This window comes from Pseudophryne corroboree, chromosome 2, assembly GCF_028390025.1.
Source record: "Pseudophryne corroboree isolate aPseCor3 chromosome 2, aPseCor3.hap2, whole genome shotgun sequence".
Taxonomy (NCBI): Eukaryota; Metazoa; Chordata; class Amphibia; order Anura; family Myobatrachidae; genus Pseudophryne; species Pseudophryne corroboree.
The window spans coordinates 492,836,884-492,859,769 of record NC_086445.1 but is presented as its reverse complement, the minus strand read 5'-3'; the positions used below and the strand labels follow the sequence as shown (position 1 = coordinate 492,859,769).

General features: G+C 44.8%; 1 protein-coding gene across 2 annotated transcripts in view; it reads left to right on the top strand.

Annotated features, from left to right (window-relative positions):
- LOC135030582 (ras GTPase-activating protein 4-like) overlaps window positions 1-22,886 on the top strand; it is a 450,090-nt gene that overhangs the window by 376,820 nt on the left and 50,384 nt on the right. For both annotated transcript variants that reach the window (XM_063953945.1, XM_063953944.1), the window contains exon 9: window positions 9,368-9,485. In XM_063953945.1, the coding sequence (XP_063810015.1) occupies window positions 9,368-9,485 (118 nt within the window). The remainder of the gene's footprint in view (window positions 1-9,367; window positions 9,486-22,886) is intronic.

Genomic DNA, 22,886 nt, shown 5'->3' with positions numbered 1-22,886 from the left:
AGAATTGCGAACGAAAGATTCGCAAAATTGCGAATAGAAATTTCTTAGCAGTTTCTGAGTAGCTCGACACTTACTCTGCCACTGCGATTAGTTCAGTCAGTTTCGTTCCTGGTTTGACGTCACAAACACACCCAGCGTTCGCCCAGGCACTCCCCCGTTTCTCTAGCCACTCCCGCGTTTTTCCCAGAAACGGCTGCGTTTTTTCACAAACACCCATAAAACGTCCAGTTTCCGCCCAGAAACACCCACTTCCTGTCAATCACACTCCGATCACCAGCACGACGAAAAATCCTCGTAATGCCGTAAGTAAAATACCAAGCTTTTGAGTAAAATAACTAAGCGCGTGCGCTCTGAGAACATTGCGCATGCGCAGTAAGCGACTAATCGCAATATAGCGAAATTCTGCAACGAGTGAACAACTCGGAATGAGGGCCTGTGTTCGTTCTCTCGCTGACTGACTGTAGATGATGGGGCAGTGGTAGTGTCCTTGAATGCTGGCAGAGCTATTGATTCTGTGGAGTGGCATTATCTATGGGTTGCTTTATTTAGATTCAAAATGGAACCTAAATTTGTGTCTTGGGTTAAACCATTATATCCTTGTCCATTGAGTAGGCTCTACATTAATAGCTATGTTTCTCCTTCTTTTCACCTCTTCAGAAGGTACTAGACAGGGCTGTCCTCTCTCCCCGGGTCTATTTGCCATTGCTCTTGAGCTTTTAGCATGCAGCATTCTGAATCATTTCTAGAATACAGGGGATCCACATTAAGCAGAGGGTACTGATGACATGCTATTGTCAGTGTCTGATGCGGATGACATGCTGTTGTCCCTGTCTGATGCGGATGACATGCTGTTGTCCCTGTCTGATGTGGATGACATGCTGTTGTCCCTGTCTGATGCGGATGACATGCTGTTGTCCCTGTCTGATGCGTCCCTTGGCGCCTTTCTCTCTGTAGTGGATTCATTTGGCATTTTGTTAGGGATGCACATTAATTGGAACAAATCTTGTATTCTTCATCACGTACGTGATGCTTCCGTTCCTCCCAGGGTTGCGGTCACTCATCTGGAATAAATTGCTAACTTTAAGTATCTGGGTGTTTGGTTTATGACTTCTATATATGATTTTCTGCTTGAAATCCAACCTCAGATTGACTACCTCACATATAAGATACACATTAGGAACAAGCTGCCTTTGACCATTAATGGTTGGATCAGTTTGATCAAAATGGCATGTGTGGGTTCAGTGCATGGGCTACTGGTGTACACAATATATTCAAGGTTCATTCCCAGTTGTTCATACAGGCTCTTACAGTCTGGAAACAGGTCTTCATCTTGGTTTGGGGTTTGGATCCAGATTGCCTCAATGGAACTCTGTCACCCTTAAACAACTGGCCCCATTGGATAGAGGTCCTCTCAGGTCTGGGCAGGGGGTGATGTTTTCTCACCAGTTGTATAGAGTTGGGGTTGTAAAATCCTTTGAGGACATTAGGGAAGAGATTTGGGTCCCAAATTATTTGTTTTTCTGATATCTACAGCACCGCTGCACACTTACCACTCAGTTTCCCTCTCACCCACCTCAGCTTGCTCGTGATCCCATTAAGACCTTGATGCAGATGTCTGGTGATAATGGGTCAGTTACCAGGGTTTACTCTGATTTTCTCACCTAAACTTCAAACCTTGCAATGAAGATGCTTAAGCATATGTGGGATGTGGATCTTGGTCCTTTGGAGGATAAGGAGTGGTATGCAATGTTGGTTAGTCAGTCCCCTGTCTGCCTTCCCTGCAGTGTGGTTCCATCAGATTCAATTTTCCTTGGTAGACCAACAGGTTTTGATGCAGCTCCTATCCTAAAAAAAACCCATAATAGTGAAGCACAGTCTCTCAAAATAAACCTACACTAGATCACATACCATGCAGTATTTGCCAATGACCACACAGTTCCCAGCGTAACCGCACACAAACTACTTCCCGCTGTCACTTTACCATCTGTAAACAAATCCAGCTGTAATCAACAGAATCACAGAGAGACTACTCAGAGAGGAGCAACACATCACTGCCTCACTGACAGCAGCACATTCCTGCCTCACTAACATCAGCAAATCACTGCCTCTCTGACTGCAGCACATCCTTGCCTCACTGAATGCAGCACATCCCTGCCTCACTGACAACAACACAGCATTGCTTCACTAACAGCAGCACAGCACTGCCTCACCGGCTGCAGCACAACACTGCCTCTCTGACTACAGCATATCCCTGCTTCACTGCAACAGCACAGCATTGCCTCACTAACAGCAGCACAGCACTGCCTCACTGGCTGCAGCACAACACTGCCTCTCTGACTGCAGCATATGCATATCCCTGCTTCACTGACAACAGCACAGCATTGCCTCACTAACAGCAGCACAGCACTGCCTCACTGGCTGCAGCACAACACTGCCTCTCTGACTGCAGCATATGCATATCCCTGCTTCACTGACAACAGCACAGCATTGCCTCACTGACAGCAGCACATCAATCCCTCATTAACAGCAGCACAGCACTGCTTCAATGACATCAGCACAACACTGCTTCACTGACATCAGCACAGCATTGCCTCACTGACAGCAGCACAGCACTGCCTCCTTGACAGCAGCACAGCACTGCCTCACTGACAGACATACATATTTCTGACAGAAAAATGTCAACTGTTTTATTTACTTTTATACTGGTATCCAGCAACGATGTCCCCAGCGGCCGGCCACAGACACCCAGCAGTGTCGCACGGCACAGCGCAGCACCGCCATTATGTCAGAGCCTCAGCGCTCAGACTGTACCACGTGGAGGGGGAGAGAGACTCTAATGCCATGCATGTCACCTGGCTCAGACAGCCCTGCCTCCCCGTGCGGAGAATTACACAGACGTGTACATAAGACCCTGTGGAGGGGTCTTATAGCACATAAGGGCCCTGTGGAGGTGGCCAATTCTTTGGGACTGTGTGTGCTGGCCTCGGGACAACCGGCCCTGTCACCCCTCCTTTAATCCAACCCTGGATATACTATTATACACTTAAGTGTTTGGGTAAACATACTGTAGTAGGGATACATACAGCCTGGCTTGAGTATGAAAAACAACTGAGATATATGGGATTGTACAACTATAATTCGATATAGCTCCTTCTTACCAGTATGCAATCCAGTCCCATGTGACCATTTTGCAGCATAACCTCACTTATAAATTAAATGCTAATCTGACGACCATATACAGTTCAGCCCTAAATGTATATGTTATACTTCATATATTTTTTTTTATAGTGCAGAAAATTAGCAATGTTTTTAAGGTAGTTAACTTGCCGAATCATGCTTAAATCTACCATATTTTTGATACCATTACAGTGACTAGTGCAGCCCCATCTAGTATCACATGTACAATACATAATGGACAAACCGGCTCGAATTCGGACAAAAGGCTCACCATCCCATAGAGATCCAAGCAATTTTGTGCAAATTGGGTGCAAGATCAGGTGCCATTACCGGCATTGAAGTGCTGCAGCAATGGCACATGACACCGTTCGCAGCTAATTGGATCGACTCCCAAGACTTAAGCCTTTATACATCAACTATGGATTGGGGCAATTTGATGATTTTGTGATGACTGTCCCAATTCATCATTGATGTATGGGCTTCACAGACTCACGATTTAAATAAAAAAGTAATCACAATTGTCACATAAGATTTTAAACAAGTTTAAAATTCTATATGTATCAGGGTTTTGTTTTCCTTTTTTTTCTTTTCCTTTTGTGTTTTTTTCAAGTGCCATTGTGGCCTTACAGCCTTGATGGGACCAGTAGTCCACCTGTAAAGAACAATATTATTAATAATAAACTATTACCTTACACCCATAGCCCCCGGGGGGCACAAAGAAGAGTTTTCAGGCAAGGACTGGTAGTCCTTAGGGAGAGGGGACCCCTTTTTTGGGGGGTCCCTAGTTACCTAGGGATTTCAGCCCTGGCTACACCAGTCTAGGGCTGTTTGACAGAACAGCATGGGGAACCCATGCTGTGTGTCTCCTTACTAAAGCATAACTACCAATGGCTGGTGCAGCCGAGTGCTGGTTATTGGAAATTAGGGAGGACCTACTCCATTTGTCCCGCCTATTTTTAATACCAGCCTAGGCTAAGAGGCCTAGGGCTGATTATAATTATTATGGGGGGATCCCCACATAATGTTTTGGGGATGTGCTGTTCTTGATAGAAATTTGTCACTCAGTGGCAGGTCCATTATTAGGTAGACTTGCCATTGATTTTGCAAATCTGACATTTTTGAAACTTCTAATGAAATAAACATCGATGGTGAAACAATGTTCAGTTGTGTTCTAAAGTCAGTTGTTGACATTGGATTCCTGTCAGTTATGCCTTTAATAGATTATATGATCCTAAAACTGATAGAAAAGCACTGCAATACCCCAAAGCGATGGCTATTAAATCTTCCCCTTAATATTACAACATAAATACCACATGAAGATAGAGATAATAATCTACTGGCTAGTCACGCTGTCAGATGTGGGCGGCTAAGATTATTGAAAACAGCATTTTACCAACGGCCAGAATCCTGACACCCGCCCAGTATTCCCACTCGATTGGTGGGTCCACACCACCAACCAAGTGGGAATAGAACCTGTGGTGAGCAAAGCTCGCCACTGGGCCTGAAGCATGGCGAGCCCAGCGAGCACGCCAGGGGACTCACTGACGGGATTCCAGCAGACGGGGTGCCGCTGACGCTATACTGACATCCGGCATTCTGTCTGCCGGGATATCATACCGGATCCCTTATGATATTTTCAATAATGTATAAAAATTCATCAGATGCCTATGTTTTGTCATTGTCAGTTTAATAGGCGGATCCAAGAAGCCACAGGATTTAATTAGTGGGGATTACTCCACGCTTTAAGCCACAGAGGTGGACTTTTCCGCAGCCTCAGGAGCTAATAAGAAAACCCTGTGATAAAAGGTAGCCTCTTGGGCTGGGTGGTATTTAGGTTGCTGGCTGTTGGGATCCCGGCGCACAGTATACCGGCGTCGGAATCCTGACACCAGGCATACCAACACCTTTTCTCCCTCTTGGGGATCCACGACCCCCCTGGTGGGAGAATATATAGCTTGGCACGCATAGTGCGCCACCATGCCCGCAGCATGGCGAGCCCGCAAGGGGCTTATTTGCGCTCGCCCAGTTGTCGGTATGCCGGTGGTCGGGATTCCAGCGCCGGTATGCTGGCCGTCGGTAGCCCGGCCGCCGGCATACCATACTACACCCCTTGGGCTAAATGTGCATGGAAACCACATTGATTCCATACTTTATCAGTGAGTTAGCGCGTGTTAATCCAGGGTTTACTGTGCAAGGAGAAGGAAGTTTTATGCAATAGCTCTGGACGTGAAACCTGGAGCTATTTCCTGTGTGGCAAATCCTGTGTCTAACTGCATTCCCCTCAAAGTTACAGAGAAATACGGATATGTTCCTGTACAGTGCGGTGGGGTGAGGCAGAGCCTTTCCTGTCATACTAACGTTTGTGCATGAGTTTTGACTGTATAAAGTATATGAAAAATACAAAGAATATGTTAGAAATATCTTCTTTGCGTTATTCTAATAATTTTTATAGCCAAAATTCTGGAGTAAAAAGTCTATGGCAGGTGAGGCAGTGCCTCACCTGAATATCTTTCCACACATCTCTGATCAAAACTCACCAAATTTCCAAGAGTTTATACTGCTGCACCTGTGTATAATGCCCAGATGTACACTTTGGCCTTTTATATTGTGTGTAAATCTGGCTCTGGTGCTAGACAGTGTTATGTTAGTGCATTAGAATGCTTAATATTTGCATACACTCCCTTACTAATATGTGTAAGCCTGAATCTTCAGTGATGGTCCCTGGGACCAGGGGAATGCTGGGAAGTGGGTGGTCCAGTGTGCAGTGTGCCTGGAGTTGGTGATGGAATAAAACAGCACAGCAGTGAACTCACACATGTCTCTGTATCCTTATGACTGGATTTACAAACATATGAACAAAACAGACAGTGCCTCCTGAGCCATTTAGCTCACCGCACGTCCCTGAGTACAGTACAGTATATGTAGCAGCATTCTATAGCGGTATATGCATCGTGGCATGCAGCATGCACCTGCACTTTAGCAAGGCTGAAAAAAGACACAAACCTTTGTTATATAATTTAGATATGTATTGCTTAAATAAGTTTTGAAGTTAAAATACATCCACCACAAATAAAAGGCTATTCATAGTACAGTATTATCTTATGTTTAATTAGTGCATACAGAAACACATTTTAAAATACCACAAAACTCTTTTCAGAGCAAATTGTTCTTTAAAAGAAATAATATTTGCTCATTCTCCTTGCTCTGCACAGTTACTAGCGTGTTTGGGCCGAATTAAAGGAGGGGCGACAGGGGCGGTCATCCCGGGGCCCTCACACACAGCTATTTGAACAGTAACAGTCTACTTCCGGCCTTGGGCTTACGCACACTCCTAGCACAGGGCATATTTTGTAGCTGCACATTCACCTACACCTACAGATATGTCACGCATGCACCCATAGTGGGACACACATGAAATGCAGTACCTCTGTGTCAAGCTATTTTTCTTCAGTTTCATCATATTAATAAGAATCCTGACAGGGCTCCTTAATTTATATCTACAACTTAACTCCTAAACCTGCACAAACTCTGAATTTACATCGTTACCAGGGAAAACTGGACATGAGCATAATAACCAGCATGCAGCCAGGAAGGTCGGAGCTATAGCTAGGGTAAACAGAAAATGTGTTCAGCAACTATGTAGAAGACACAGGAAAACCTCCCCAACAGGCTTTACTAAAGTTTCTTGAGACATCATATCTAAATATAGAAGGTAGCAACTTCATTTTTTTCTGTGTAAATAATGTAATTACTGTATATATAATCTATGGAAGAGACAGTCAACTTAAGTCCCAACAGTCTTACCATTTAATACACAGGGATATGGGTTGGGGCTGGTATGCAGGCGTTCGGGATGCCGGCAGTCAGAATACTGACCGCAGCATCCCGATGGTTAGAATCCTGACAGGGGTCGGGTAAGTATGTTAACCCTTCCCCTCTAACCCTCCCTTCCTGCAACATAAACCTAACCCCCTCCCTCCCCGCAGCCTAACCCTAACCCTCCCCTGTGGTGCCTACACCAAACCCTCCCAACCCCGCAGCATAAACCTATCCACCCCCCCACCACCCGCCTGCAGTGTAACCCTAATCCTCCACGGGGGTGCCTAAACCTAATCCCTCCCACTTTACAGCCTAAACTTTAACCAACCCTCCCCGATGCCTAACCCTCCCCCCCCCCCACCCGCAGGCTAATCCTAACCTCTCCCTCCCCACCGCACCCCACGCGGCTTACATCTCCAGCGTCCCAGCAACAGCCATGATGCCGGCATTGGCATTCAGAGCAGTGTCGGGATTCCAGCGTCGGGATTTCTATTTCCAGGATCTTAACCGGATCCCAGGGATATATCTTTCTAGCGGGATATAGTTATGTGACCGGCGGTCAGGAGATCGACGATCACATTACCTCCCCCTACATCCCGCATCCTCACAATCCCGACAGTCGGCATGCCGACCAAGGAGGACTATTCCCACTTGTAGGTGTCCACATCACCCATAGAGTAGAAATAGAACCCGTGGCGACCATGGGTCGCCACCGAGCCCGCAAGGGGCTTGCTGCACTCGCCACCCCCTGCTGGGATTCCGCTGCCGGGATCCCGGCGTCGGTATGCTGACCGGCGGTCAGCCACGCATGCCACACCCCTTTCTAGCAAAGAATAACTGGTAACATGAAATACAATTTACTGGGTTTTGCTTATTACTTACCCTACAACAGTTCCAAAAAGATTAGTTGTTCAGCTTACAAGTGATAATAATATGTAAGCCCCTCACAGGAAACCCTAAACATTGTTGGATTATAAGTGACTCTTTGGTTAAACCAACAATTTACCCTCTTCCTCATCCCAAAATTGTCATCTTTTAAATTATTAAAAATTGACCAATCCATTGATCTAATTCTGAGTAAATGCTGTACAGACACTGCACATTCTGCAGCACTCTTCAGCCTGCGGCATAAAGCATAGAGTATGTCATGGTTCTTTAAAACAGAGTTTTCAGTTTATAATACCATAGGCTCTGATAGATAGATAGATAGATAGATAGATAGATAGATAGATAGATAGATAGATAGATAGATAGATAGATAGATAGATATGGCAGGCATGATATGATTTTTCCTCTTAGTATAATGATCACGTGACTTGCTTACATAACAAACAGCCTTTGTGATGTCACTCAGCTTTATAGGGGTGCGGTATGTTAGATAGTCTAGACTTAGGTCAACCACTATTGGTCGAATGTAAGTAGGTCGACATGGTTTATAGGTCGACAGGGATTCTAGGTCGGCATGTTCTAGGTCGACATGAGTTTTTCCCATTTTTTGGTGTCGTTTTCTCCGTACAATGACGGGGAACTCCAATTAGTGCACCTTGTGCCCTAGCATGGCTTGCTTAGCTCGCCATGCTTCGGGCAGGTAACCGTTCCCAATTGTAGTCCACGTGGATCGTAAAGTATGAAAAAGTTCAAAAATGAAAAAAAACAAAACGTGAAAAACTCATGTCGACCTTTTGTCATGTCAACCTAGTGCATGTCAACCTAGAGTCCCTGTCGACCTAGAAACCATGTCGACCTACTTACTGTCGACCAATAGCGGTCGACCTAGACATTGTCGACCTAAGTCTTGTCGACCTAAAGACCGGATCCTGCTTGATAGAAAGGTCTCTGCTTTGTAAAGAACTTTTAGATATCAACTGTATCTGTAGATATGACATTTTACAGTTTAAAGTAAGCTTTATTTAAACCCAACTGGTATATGAAAATGTTAGATGAATACAGAATGATAGATTAAATGAATAATGGATTAGTGGTGAAATGCTGGTAGGATATGCTTAATAACCTCTGTAGGCTGATCTTGTGACTTTAAGGATTTAAGGACTTTAAGTTATCTAGAGTATCTCCTGTTATGTCTTTTCACTATGTAATTTAAGCTTATTTTAACCTAAATGATAGATAGATAGATAGATAGATAGATAGATAGATAGATAGATAGATAGATAGATAGATAGATAGATGTGGATAAATGGATATATAGATAGATGTGGACAAATGGATATATAGATACATAGATAGACAGATAGACATTCATATAGACAGATATTGTTTATAGTAGAAACATGTTTATGATGCTAATCTCTGAATGTAACTGATTACATCACTATTGATCATTTACTATCAGACTTTATTTTCTTCCATTTAGGGGAAACCTTGGTTCCCTACAACTTCAAGTGCGGCTCCGAGATGAGACTGTATTACCGTCAGATTACTATAGACCTCTGGTGCAATTGCTGTGTCAGGAGGTTAAAGCATCTCACAAGGTAATACAAGACAAGCAGATAATGCATTGTTTCATTAGAAAGTATATTTTTTCCAGTTATTCAAGTAAATTTTATTTTTGTTTCTAGATAATTTATAGCTTAACTGTAATATGATTAAGGTTTCTTGTGTTTAGTATTTAGTGCAGAATTCAGTATTTATTATTCCGGTTTAATTTTTTGGGTGTTTGTACTCACTTTTTCAGTCTTAGTGAAAAAATACACCATACAGAGAAGAACTCTGTGCATTTTGTTTACCTTATTTTGAGTTTAAACAGCGGCAAGAGTAAGGTGTCATGGGATATTCCCCCAGAGGAGAGATAAAGTTGTGAGGGAGGGGAGTTCTCGAGGGTAGTGTCCCAAGTACAGAGTCAGGGTACAGGTGAAAGGGTCATAGAGGAAAGGGGACAGGATACGATACCTGGGGCAGGATTCCAGGAAGAGGGTGTCAAGGTACAGAGGAGAGGGACCCAAATGACTGTATTCTGGGGGGAAAGGAGGGGATCCCACTGGACAGGTTGCCAGGGAAAGAGGAAAGGGTCCCAGTAGACAGAATTCTAAGTGAAAGAAGACAATGCCAGGCAGCAGATTCCTAATGATAGTGTGTCATGTGACAAGGAGAAAGTTCCAGAAGACAGGGTGCTAGAGAAAAAAAGAGAATCTCAGGAATAGAGTGACAGGTGATAAGGATGTGGTCCCCTGGGACAGGATGCTGGTGAAAATGTAGAAAATGCTAGAAATATTGTCTATGGAGAGGTTGTCAGTTGTTTATGGATCTTTTTTCAGGGACACAGTTAATGGTATTGTTAATATGTAAGTGCTGTTACAGATACTTATTGAGGGCCAACACTTCCTATGGAGGTGCCCAGACCTCGTAGAGATCAAGGATTCATTGATTAGTAGTCTTGTTATAGTATGGATGAGTTTTACTCTGTGGGCATCAGTGTATGGGCACCGTGTTTTTGTATTTTGTTTGTAATATTTGTCAGATGTTCTTCAGTTTTTGTGTGCAGTTTTCTGCCAGTGCATCCTAAGTATTTGACACTGTATGAGCTAAACAACTCCTTTTGTATTACAGATAGTTTTGTCTTCTGTTTTGAATATGGTACTGTTTTAAAAGGATAGAAAGGGAGAAGGTATAAGAAGGAAGGGAGGAGTGTCAACTCCCAAACAATGTACACCAGGGTCAACAGTAATGGAAAAGGAAATTGAGGCAAAATTATAATTAGGTTTTGTCAGGGCCGTCTTAACAGCAGTGTAGGCCCCTGGGCACAGCAATGCACTGGGCCCCCTACCCACTCTCCAGCGGTAGGGGTGGGTGGGTGCTATCAGCGGCTGGTAGGGGGTGTTCTATCTTCCACTGAGCATGTAGGACCTAGAGCAGTAATTTCTGCTAATTACTCCATTACTGCACAGATGGGGCTAAACTGTAGAAGGGGGCATTGGGCTGAATGAAGATGCCCTGGTACATGACTTCCAGGGTGGTAGGGGGTGTTTAATACGTAGGGGAGGGGTAGATAGTGGAGTGGACTTAATATTTATAATTTTCCAGTGGGAGCACAGCTTGCTTGACTGCAGATATCTCATGTTCCTGAAAATATATTTCTTAGCTTTGAATGGGATAAAAAACGAGAGAGTTCCACCTTTCAGGAGGTACTGGGGACTTGGGGATCAGAGTTCAGGAGCCGGAGCAATTCACCAACGAAAATGTAAAACTGCATATTAGGCTTGTGAAGCTGGAGCAGGGACCAGCTGCTGGAATTATACAAGGATAAAATAGAAAGCGCTAAACTGAATTATGAATCGGCTGTCACAATTAATTAGCATCAATATAGACTGCAGCCCTCAAATAAGGGGGTGTTGAATCCCACTAATTTTGTCAAAATACAGAAAAAAACGCAAATTGAGGGCGCTGTCTAGAGATAGAATTAATTTATTAAAAATATATATATCTTTCAATTGTACGTAAAAAACAATAATGCACCATTCAATTATTCTTACTTTAAATGTATCAATTAAGCACACAAAAAAAAAAAAAATGTATAGCTTTAAAAATTGACCGCTCGCACAGTCATGAATAGTATTCCTGCTTAAGGATACATAAACTCATCACACCATCTGAAACAATTATATCACAGTGAGATATCTTTTTAGATCCTGCCTCTTAAGGAATAAATGTCCAGACTTATCCAGAGGAATAAATTCCACATGCAGTGGTAATTAAATGCTCATATCCTCCCGCTGGTATAGGTATTCACAGTACTATTCCTGAAAAACGGATCTTTTAAAAGAAGCTGGTCAGTTTTACGGGTGTAGCATACACAGGTATTAACGGGCGTCCCCGTATTTGTTAGTCAGTAAAAACACCTGTATTTTATTGCTCACCCGTATCTTGTTGTGACTGGCCGCCGAGAACTGCGTCTCTTTTCCGGTGTCTGTCTCCACGCTCACCCCAACGGTGTTGCCGCTACGCCGGAGGACTCACAGTGTGGCAGTCTGCCTCTGATCAAATCTGTTAAGGGCAGCTGGAGTCCAAGATGAATCTACGGCTTATTGCAGGAGCGGCTGATGATTTAGCCAGAGGCGTCTCCCGTCTCCCGTCCTCCGTGGGTGTAGCAAATTTAGATCTCACCGATATGGAAATTCAACTTTAGTTCAGATGGTTGTGTCCACAGGTATAAGGGTGACACTTAACGCGTTTCTCAGCCCTGTGTCGATGGCTGTTTCCTCAGAAGTATTGAGGAAACAGCCATCGACACAGGGCTGAGAAACGCGTTAAGTGTCACCCTTATACCTGTGGACACAACCATCTGAACTAAAGTTGAATTTCCATATCGGTGAGATCTAAATTTGCTACACCCACGGAGGACGGGAGACGGGAGACGCCTCTGGCTAAATCATCAGCCGCTCCTGCAATAAGCCGTAGATTCATCTTGGACTCCAGCTGCCCTTAACAGATTTGATCAGAGGCAGACTGCCACACTGTGAGTCCTCCGGCGTAGCGGCAACACCGTTGGGGTGAGCGTGGAGACAGACACCGGAAAAGAGACGCAGTTCTCGGCGGCCAGTCACAACAAGATACGGGTGAGCAATAAAATACAGGTGTTTTTACTGACTAACAAATACGGGGACGCCCGTTAATACCTGTGTATGCTACACCCGTAAAACTGACCAGCTTCTTTTAAAAGATCCGTTTTTCAGGAATAGTACTGTGAATACCTATACCAGCGGGAGGATATGAGCATTTAATTACCACTGCATGTGGAATTTATTCCTCTGGATAAGTCTGGACATTTATTCCTTAAGAGGCAGGATCTAAAAAGATATCTCACTGTGATATAATTGTTTCAGATGGTGTGATGAGTTTATGTATCCTTAAGCAGGAATACTATTCATGACTGTGCGAGCGGTCAATTTTTAAAGCTATACAATTTTTTTTTTTTTTTTGTGTTTAATTGATACATTTAAAGTAAGAATAATTGAATGGTGCATTATTGTTTTTTACGTACAATTGAAAGATATATATATTTTTAATAAATTAATTCTATCTCTAGACAGCGCCCTCAATTTGCGTTTTTTCTGTATTTTGACCAGCTGCTGGAAGGCTGATATCTCTGGTTCTGGGCATAATAGAGACAAGCTGCCAGTGTCCAGCGAAAGGGGAGAGTCCCAGCTTCTGGACTATACCCTCAGAAAAACTGTAAATCAGACAGAACCTGAGATATCTGGCTGGGAAGAGCAATTAACAGGCTCAGATGGGGTCCACTGCTTTCACGTTGGATATCTCTGGTTCCCCAGGGCCGATTTTCAAAAATCTGGTACCCCTGTAAAGAGGGGACCCTCAGCTATCAGCCTAGGGCCCTTATACTCCTGGGGCCCTTGGGCAAGAGCCCATTGAGCCCATGCGAAAAGACGGCCCTGGGTTTTGGCATGCAGGAGACATTGCAGAAAGACTAAGAAATCTCAATATGTATAGTTTGGAGCAGAGAAGGGAAAGGGGGGACATGATAGAAACTTTCAAATATATGAAGGGTTTTAACAAAGTCCAGGAGGGAAACATTCTCCAAATGAAGAGAAGCAATAGGACACGAGGACATGCACTGAGACTGGAGGGGGGGAGGTTCAGGGGAAATTTGCGGAAAAATTATTTCACAGAAAGGGTAGTGGACAAGTGGAATAGCCTCCCATCAGAGGTGGTAGAGGCTAAGACAGTAGAGCAATTTAAACATGCATGGGATAGACATAAGGATATCCTTACAAAGAAATAAGGATCAAATAAGGTTAGTGTTAAAAAATAATATAAAAAAAATAAAAAAAAATAAGGGGCAGACTAGATGGGCCAAGTGGTTCTTATCTGCCGACAAATTCTATGTTTCTATGTTTCTATGTACTAAGTCTTGGAGAGAGATAAAGTGGAGAGAGATAAAGTACCATCCAAGCAGCTCCTATCTGTCATGTTACAGGCTGTGTTTGAAAAAGGACAGTTAGGAGATGATTGGCTGGTACTTTCCCTGTCTCCATTTTATCTCTCTCCAAGGATTAGCCCATCTGCCCCACAGTTTGTTCACCTATTAGTCCCAGATTTATCAAGCCTTGCTTGGAGAGTGATAAATTGCACGGTGATAAAGTACCAGCCAATCAGCTGCTAACTCTCATTTCTCTAACGTCCTAGTGGATGCTGGGGGCTCCGTAAGGACCATGGGGGAATAGACGGGCTCTGCAGAAGACTGGGCACTCTAAGAAAGATTTAGTACTACTGGTGTGCACTGGCTCCTCCCTCTATGCCCCTCCTCCAGACCCCAGTTAGAATCTGTGCCCGGACAGAGATGGGTGCATTTTAGTGAGCTCTCCTGAGCTTGCTAATAAGAAAGTATTTTAGTTAGGTTTTTTATTTTCAGAGAGCTTCTGCTGGCAACAGACTCTCTGCTACGTGGGACTGAGGGGAGAGAAGCAAACCTACTAACTGCGGCTAGGTTGCGCTTCTTAGGCTACTGGACACCATTAGCTCCAGAGGTATCGAACACAGGAACCTAACCTTGGTCGTCCGTTCCCGGAGCCGCGCCGCCGTCCCCCTCACAGAGCCAGAAGACAGAAGCCGGCGGGTTGAAGCAAGAAGACGTCAAAATCGGCGGCAGAAGACTCCTGTCTTCATATGAGGTAGCGCACAGCACTGCAGCTGTGCGCCATTGCGCCCACACTAACCCACACACTCCGGTCACTGTAGGGTGCAGGGCGCAGGGGGGGGGGCGCCCTGGGTAGCAATTGATTACATCCTGGCAAAAAAGCAGCATATATACAGCTGGGCACTGTATTATGCATGAGCCCCCGCCATTAATTTTACACAAAATCGCGGGACAGAAGCCCGCCGCTGAGGGGGCGGGGCCTTCTTCCTCAGCACTCACCAGCGCCATTTTCTCTCCACAGCTCCGCTGAGAGGAAGCTCCCCAGGCTCTCCCCTGCAGACTCACGGTAGAAAGAGGGTAAAAAGAGAGGGGGGGCACATAAATTTAGCGCATTAATCATATATACAGCAGCTACTGGGTAAACACTAAGTTACTGTGTGATTCCTGGGTCATATAGCGCTGGGGTGTGTGCTGGCATACTCTCTCTCTGTCTCTCCAAAAGGCCTTGTGGGGGTCCTGTCCTCATATAGAGCATCCCCTGTGTGTGTGGTGTGTCGGTACGCGTGTGTCGACATGTTTGACGAGGAGGGCTATGTGGAGGCAGAGCAGTTGCAGATGAATGACGTGTCTCCGCCGACGGTGCCGACACCTGATTGGATGGATATGTGGAAGGTGTTAAATGATAATGTAAACTACTTGCATAAAAGGTTGGATAAAGCTGATGCCTTGGGACAGTCGGGGTCTCAGCCCATGCCTGATCCTACAGCACAGAGGCCGTCAGGGTCTCAGAAGCGCCCACTATCCAAAATTGTTGACACAGATATCGACACGGATTCTGACTCCAGTGTCGATGACGATGACGCAAAATTGCAGCCTAAAATGGCTAAAGCCATCCGCTACATGATTATAGCAATGAAGGATGTATTGCACATATCAGAGGTAAACCCTGTCCCTGACAAGAGGGTTTATATGTATAGGGAGAAAAAGCAAGAGGTGACTTTTCCCCCTTCACATGAGTTAAATGAGTTATGTGAAAAAGAGGGGGATTCCCCCGATAGGAAAGTGCTGATTTCCAAAAGGTTACTTATGGCGTACCCTTTCCCGCCAACGGACAGGCTGCGCTGGGAATCCTCCCCTAGGGTAGATAAAGCTCTGACACGCTTATCTAAGAAGGTGGCCCTGCCATTACAGGATACGGCCTCCCTAAAGGATCCTGCCGATAGGAAGCAGGAAAGTATCCTGAAGTCTGTTTATACACATTCAGGTACTCTACTGAGGCCGGCAATTGCGTCGGCCTGGATGTGTAGTGCTGTAGCAGCATGGACAGATAATCTGTCTGAGGAACTGGATACCTTAGACAAGGATACCATTTTACTGACCCTGGGGCATATAAAAGACGCTGTCCTATATATGAGGGATGCCCAGAGGGACATTTGCCTACTGGGCTCTAGAATAAATGCAATGTCAATTTCTGCCAGAAGGGTCCTGTGGACTCGGCAATGGACAGGTGATGCCGACTCCAAAAAGCACATGGAGGTTTTACCTTACAAGGGTGAGGAATTGTTTGAGGACGGTCTCTCGGACCTAGTTTCCACAGCTACGGCTGGGAAGTCACATTTTTTGCCATATATTCCCTCACAGCCTAAGAAAGCACCGTATTACCAAATGCAGTCCTTTCGATCACAAAGAAGCAAGAAAGTCAGAGGTGCGTCCTTTCCTGCCAGAGGCAGGGGTAGAGGAAAGAAGCTGCACCATACAGCTAGTTCCCAGGAACAGAAGTCCTCCCCGGCTTCCACTAAATCCACCGCATGACACTGGGGCTCCACAGGTGGAGCCAGGAGCGGTGGGGGCGCGTCTCCGAAATTTCAGCCACCAGTGGGTTTGCTCACAGGTGGATCCCTGGGCTATACAGATTGTGTCTCAGGGATACAAGCTGGAATTCGAAGTGATGCCCCCTCACCGTTACCTCAAATCGGCCCTGCCAGCTTCCCCCATGGAAAGGGAAGTAGTGTTAGCGGCAATTCACAAGTTATATCTCCAGCAGGTGGTGGTAAAGGTTCCCCTCCTTCAACAGGGAAGGGGATACTATTCCACAATGTTTGTGGTACCGAAACCGGACGGTTCGGTCAGACCCATATTGAATTTAAAGTCCCTGAAGATTTATCTGAAAAGATTCAAGTTCAAAATGGAATCGCTCAGAGCGGTCATTGCAAGCCTGGAAGAGGGGGATTTTATGGTGTCTCTGGACATCAAGGATGCTTTCTTGCATGTCCCCATTTATCCACCTCATCAGGAGTACCTCAGATTTGTGGTACAGGACTGTCATTACCAATTCCAGACGTTGCCGTTTGGGCTCTCCACGGCACCGAGAATATTTACCAAGGTAATGGCAGAAATGATGGTGCTCCTTCGAAAGCAAGGAGTCACAGTTATCCCATACTTGGACGATCTCCTCATAAAGACGAGGTCCAGAGAGCAGTTGCTGATCAGCGTAGCACACTCTCAGGAAGTGTTGCAGCAGCATGGCTGGATTCTGAATATCCCAAAGTCGCAGCTGATTCCTACGACGCGTCTGCCCTTTCTGGGCATGATTCTGGACACAGACGAGAAGAAGGTGTTTCTCCCGGCGGAGAAGGCTCAGGAGCTCGTGACTTTAGTCAGAGACCTCTTAAAACCGAAACAGGTGTCGGTGCATCACTGCACGCGAGTCCTGGGAAAGATGGTGGCATCGTACGAAGCCATTCCTTTCGGCAGGTTCCATGCGAGGATCTTTCAGTGGGATCTGTTGGACAAGTGGTCCGGATCGCATCTTCAGATGCATCGGCTGATCACCCTGTCCCCGAGGGCCAGGGTGTCTCTTCTGTGGTGGCTGCAGAGTGCTCACCTTCTCGAGGGCCGCAGGTTCGGCATGCAGGACTGGGTCCTGGTGACCACGGATGCGAGCCTCCGAGGATGGGGGGCAGTCACTCAGGGAGGAAACTTCCAAGGGTTGTGGTCAAGTCAGGAGGCTTGTCTGCACATAAATATCCTGGAACTAAGGGCCATATACAACGCCCTGAGTCAAGCGGAGCCTCTGCTTCGCAACCAACCGGTGCTGATTCAGTCAGACAACATCACCGCAGTGGCTCATGTAAACCGCCAGGGCGGCACAAGAAGCAGAGTGGCGATGGCGGAAGCCACCAGGATTCTTCATTGGGCGGAGAATCACGTGCAAGCACTGTCAGCAGTGTTCATTCCGGGAGTGGACAACTGGGAAGCAGACTTCCTCAGCAGGCACGACCTCCACCCGGGAGAGTGGGGACTTCATCACGAAGTCTTCACTCAGATTACAAATCGATGGGAACTGCCACAGGTCGACATGATGGCATCTCGTCTCAACAAAAAGCTACAAAGGTATTGCGCCAGGTCAAGAGACCCTCAGGCGATAGCTGTGGACGCACTAGTAACACCGTGGGTGTTCCAGTCGGTCTATGTGTTTCCTCCTCTTCCTCTCATACCCAAGGTACTGAGAATCGTAAGAAAAAGAGGAGTGAGAACAATACTCATTGTTCCGGATCGGCCAAGAAGGACTTGGTACCCGGAACTGCAAGAAATGCTCACAGAGGACCCATGGCCTCTGCCTCTCAGACAGGACCTGTTGCAACAGGGGCCCTGTCTGTTTCAAGACTTACCGCGGCTGCGTTTGACGGCATGGCGGTTGAATGCAGGATCCTAGCGGAAAAAGGCATTCCGGATGAAGTTATTCCTACGCTGATAAAGGCTAGGAAGGACGTGACAGCAAAACACTATCACCGTATATGGCGAAAATATGTTGCTTGGTGTGAGGCCAGGAAGGCCCCTACAGAGGAATTCCAGCTGGGCCGGTTCCTGCACTTCCTACAGTCTGGAGTGACTATGGGCTTGAAGTTGGGGTCCATAAAGGTCCAGATTTCGGCCCTATCCATTTTCTTTCAAAAGGAACTGGCTTCTCTTCCTGAAGTTCAGACGTTTGTAAAAGGGAGTGCTGCATATTCAGCCCCCTTTTGTGCCACCAGTGGCACCTTGGGATCTCAACGTGGTGTTGGGTTTCCTGAAATCCCACTGGTTTGAGCCACTTAAGACCGTGGAGCTAAAGTATCTCACGTGGAAGGTGGTCATGCTATTGGCCTTAGCTTCGGCTAGGCGTGTGTCAGAATTGTCGGCTTTGTCATGTAAAAGCCCCTATCTGGTTTTCCATGTGGACAGGGCAGAATTACGGACTCGTCCGCAATTTCTGCCGAAGGTGGTGTCATCTTTTCATTTGAACCAACCTATTGTGGTGCCTGCGGCTACTCGTGACTTGGAGGATTCCAAGTTGCTTGATGTAGTCAGGGCTTGAAGATCTATGTAGCCAGGACGGCTGGAGTCAGGAAAACTGACTCGCTGTTTATCCTGTATGCATCCAACAAGCTGGGTGCTCCTGCTTCAAAGCAAACCATTGCTCGCTGGATCTGTAACACGATTCAGCAGGCTCATTCTGCGGCTGGATTGCCGCATCCAAAATCAGTGAAAGCCCATTCCACAAGGAAAGTGGGCTCTTCTTGGGCGGCTGCCCGAGGGGTCTCGGCATTACAGCTTTGCCGAGCAGCTACTTGGTCGGGTTCAAACACATTTGCTAAGTTCTACAAGTTTGATACCCTGGCTGAGGAGGACCTTGTGTTTGCCCATTCGGTGCTGCAGAGTCATCCGCACTCTCCCGCCTGTTTGGGAGCTTTGGTATAATCCCCATGGTCCTTACGGAGTCCCCAGCATCCACTAGGACGTTAGAGAAAATAAGATTTTACTCACCGGTAAATCTATTTCTCGTAGTCCGTAGTGGATGCTGGGCGCCCGTCCCAAGTGCGGACTTTCTGCAATACGTGTATATAGTTATTGCTTAATAAAGGGTTATGTTATGTTGGCATCCATTGTTTGATGCTCTGTTGTTGTTCATACTGTTGACTGGGTAAGTTTATCACAAGTTATACGGTGTGATTGGTGTGGCTGGTATGAGTCTTACCCTGGATTCCAAAATCCTTTCCTTGTAATGTCAGCTCTTCCGGGCACAGTTTCCTTAACTGAGGTCTGGAGGAGGGGCATAGAGGGAGGAGCCAGTGCACACCAGTAGTACTAAATCTTTCTTAGAGTGCCCAGTCTTCTGCGGAGCCCGTCTATTCCCCATGGTCCTTACGGAGTCCCCAGCATCCACTACGGACTACGAGAAATAGATTTACCGGTGAGTAAAATCTTATTTTTTCAAACACAGCCTGTAATATAGAAGCTTGGAGCTGATTGGCTGGTACTATATCACCGTACTATTTATCACTCTCCAAGGCTTGATAAATCTGGGCCTTAATCTTTCTCAAATAGAAGAACCTTTATAATAAAGTGGCAACTGTTGCTGAGGGAGAGCTCCATGCAGGCTCAGAGTCACATATGACTTACAGGTGTCAGATTCAGTAAACCTTAGCCAACTACTGTATACCATGTTTACATAAATTACAGGTTTGTATTTGTGGTCAAGGCTGTGAAGTCTTCCATGACAATGTGTAGACTTTTTGACCTGTCGACATTTTAAATGTCGGTGTTTTGACCGGGTCGGTATTTTGACCTTGCCTGTCTTTTGACCATTGGTCAATGGTTGTCGGTATTTTGATTGTATGTAAATTGCCCGCATCCCATTGGAAATGCCTCAAATTGTAACTAATAGGACGTGCAGCAGTTTAGAAAGGTATAATTTTCCCCTAACCCTCATATTCTATGCCAATGCTGACTGTCAATATGACCAACATAGATATTGTTAAATGCACACAGATGTTTTCAAAATGTTACTGCCAGTATAAAAAGCTAGGGCTGAACAGGTCATTCCTTCCCCAAAAAGAACTTGATCTACTGTATGTGTCCCGAACATACTGGATTTCTCCTGCTCTGCTTTATTTAGATATATTTTGTATTGACTTCTTTATTAGGGAACATGAACAAAGTACTCAAATAAATGTTTCCCCCACCCCCCACCCCCCTTTTGCCCAGCAGTTTTGCTACACTCTCCTAGATTTGATCCCTTTATGCCTTCATCAGAATGTGCTGGTTAAAGGCACCCAAAAAACATGGTCCCACATCAATAAAATTTTCTAGATTCTACAACTATATTCCACTATGGGGCAATGTCGCCTTCAATCCATCTACAGAAAACTGTACTTACAAACTGTGGAAACACAAGGGCATAATGTATATAGAAGACATATTGGACCCTGGACGCTTCATTTTACTTTCAAAACAATTGAAGTCGGCCTTTGGACTACACTATTCCCATTTTTGTTGTGCTCTTATAGGTGCGTCAATATATACTTTATACACTTTATATAGTCATTATATAGCTTTTTTACCCTGCTGACTCCACTGAGAACTAGGCAGATTAAATTAAATATTGACCTTTTCTCGCTGAAATAAATGGAATTTTTATTTGTAAGAGTTATAAATAATAATAATTATTTTATTATTTCAAAGCACCATTATACCTAATGCTATTTTGTTTGAATTTTTATTTATACCTAGACCTTATAGAATATAATGTATTATGTCTTTTGGTGATTACTAGCGGTGTTGGAGTGAAGAATTCAAAGATTTGATAGACTGGAGCATGACTTTATGCCACACTGACTCCATACCGATGCTCTAAGAAAACCACCTGAGGATATTAAATAGAATTTATATTCCCTCAGCCCAATGGAAACATTTTACTGAAACGTAGACGGATACAATCGCCCCAAGTCCAAGACTCCAAATACCACCATCACACGTAATTGTGGAGTTGTAGAAAAATAGCCATATTTTTAGGGGTAAATGTGTCCTCCCTCAGTAGTGGTACTGACCTCCAACTTAAACTTTATGAAGCTTTATATTTTTCCAATATCTTTAGGTAGAATTTGACCTCCCCCATTCCCATTTCATCTAATTTCTGATGGTAGTGATTACTGTAGCCAAGAAATCTATATTACAGCACTGGATTTCTCAACTCTTAAGACTACTTGAGTAATGATTGTGATATTGGCAGCTGGTGATCCCACCTATACATTTCTTACATTACACCTGAGGTTCTCAAACGCGACCCTCAAGGCACCACATGGTTAAATCAAATTGACTGAGGTGCCAATTAAGTCACCTGTGGCCAAGCATGGATAAACTTAAAACCTGGACCATTGGGGTACCTTGAGGACCGCGTTTGAGAACCTCTGCATTACACTTCCATTATGATAACTACATACCATCTGTTTTTGCCTTGTCCACCTTTACTCTGTCCATGATACTTGTGCTTTTCTATAAATGTTTACAGGGAAAAACTGACATAAACCATGATCAAATGCATGTATAGTTTAGGATGTTATCACCAGGCTTGGAGAGAGTTTAAGTAGTAACCAATCATCTTCTAACTGTCATATTACAGACTGTGTTTGAAAAATAACAGGAGCTGATTGGATAGTCCTCTCTCCACTTTTTCTCTCTCCAAGGTTCGATACATCTCTCTCATAGTATTGTGTTTATGTTTGCTTTTATTTTCTCTAATTTACTAAATTTTATGTCCTTTGGATACTGTTATGTGAGTCAGCAATTGAGAATACTGTAAACTGTTTATTTTGGGTACTGGAGCCCATCCTACTGTATTTTGCTGACTTGCTAAGTTTAACAATTTAATTATCTGCTTCAGTTGCTTTAATGCTATTAAAATTTACAAATTGAAAATGTACAAACTCTTGTACAATACAGTATTTTTATTTAATTACGTTACACTGTATGTCATATTGTACAGCAAACGGCGGTATCCAATTCGCCATGGTAATTTACCGCAGCCAATGGATTAGATTACAATTTACCACGATAGCCGCCATTTATCAGGGATTACGTTTTGCGTGCCGCAGACACGCGACTCATAATCCCAGATAACCAGCCCTCAGAGCTGCGATAACACGTCGGTCCGGATACTTACCCCAGATCCCATGTGCTATCAGCCAAAAATGGGAGATTTTGCTCCTGAAAAAAGGGCTCTTGGATAGCCCGGTAATGACCATCAGTCAAAAATTGGCCATTTTTGTCGGGAGAAAAATGATCGCGACTAATGGAATACCCCAGCAAAGTCAAACAAAATAATTAAATAGTTGAAAAAATAAACAGTTATAGGTCCATGCTATCTGGTTAATTTATGATCTTAAAATGGTCAATAAAAGAGCAGTTCTTAAGAGAAATTATTTATTTGCTCTTAAATGGCATTAAACTTCTGACTATAGTT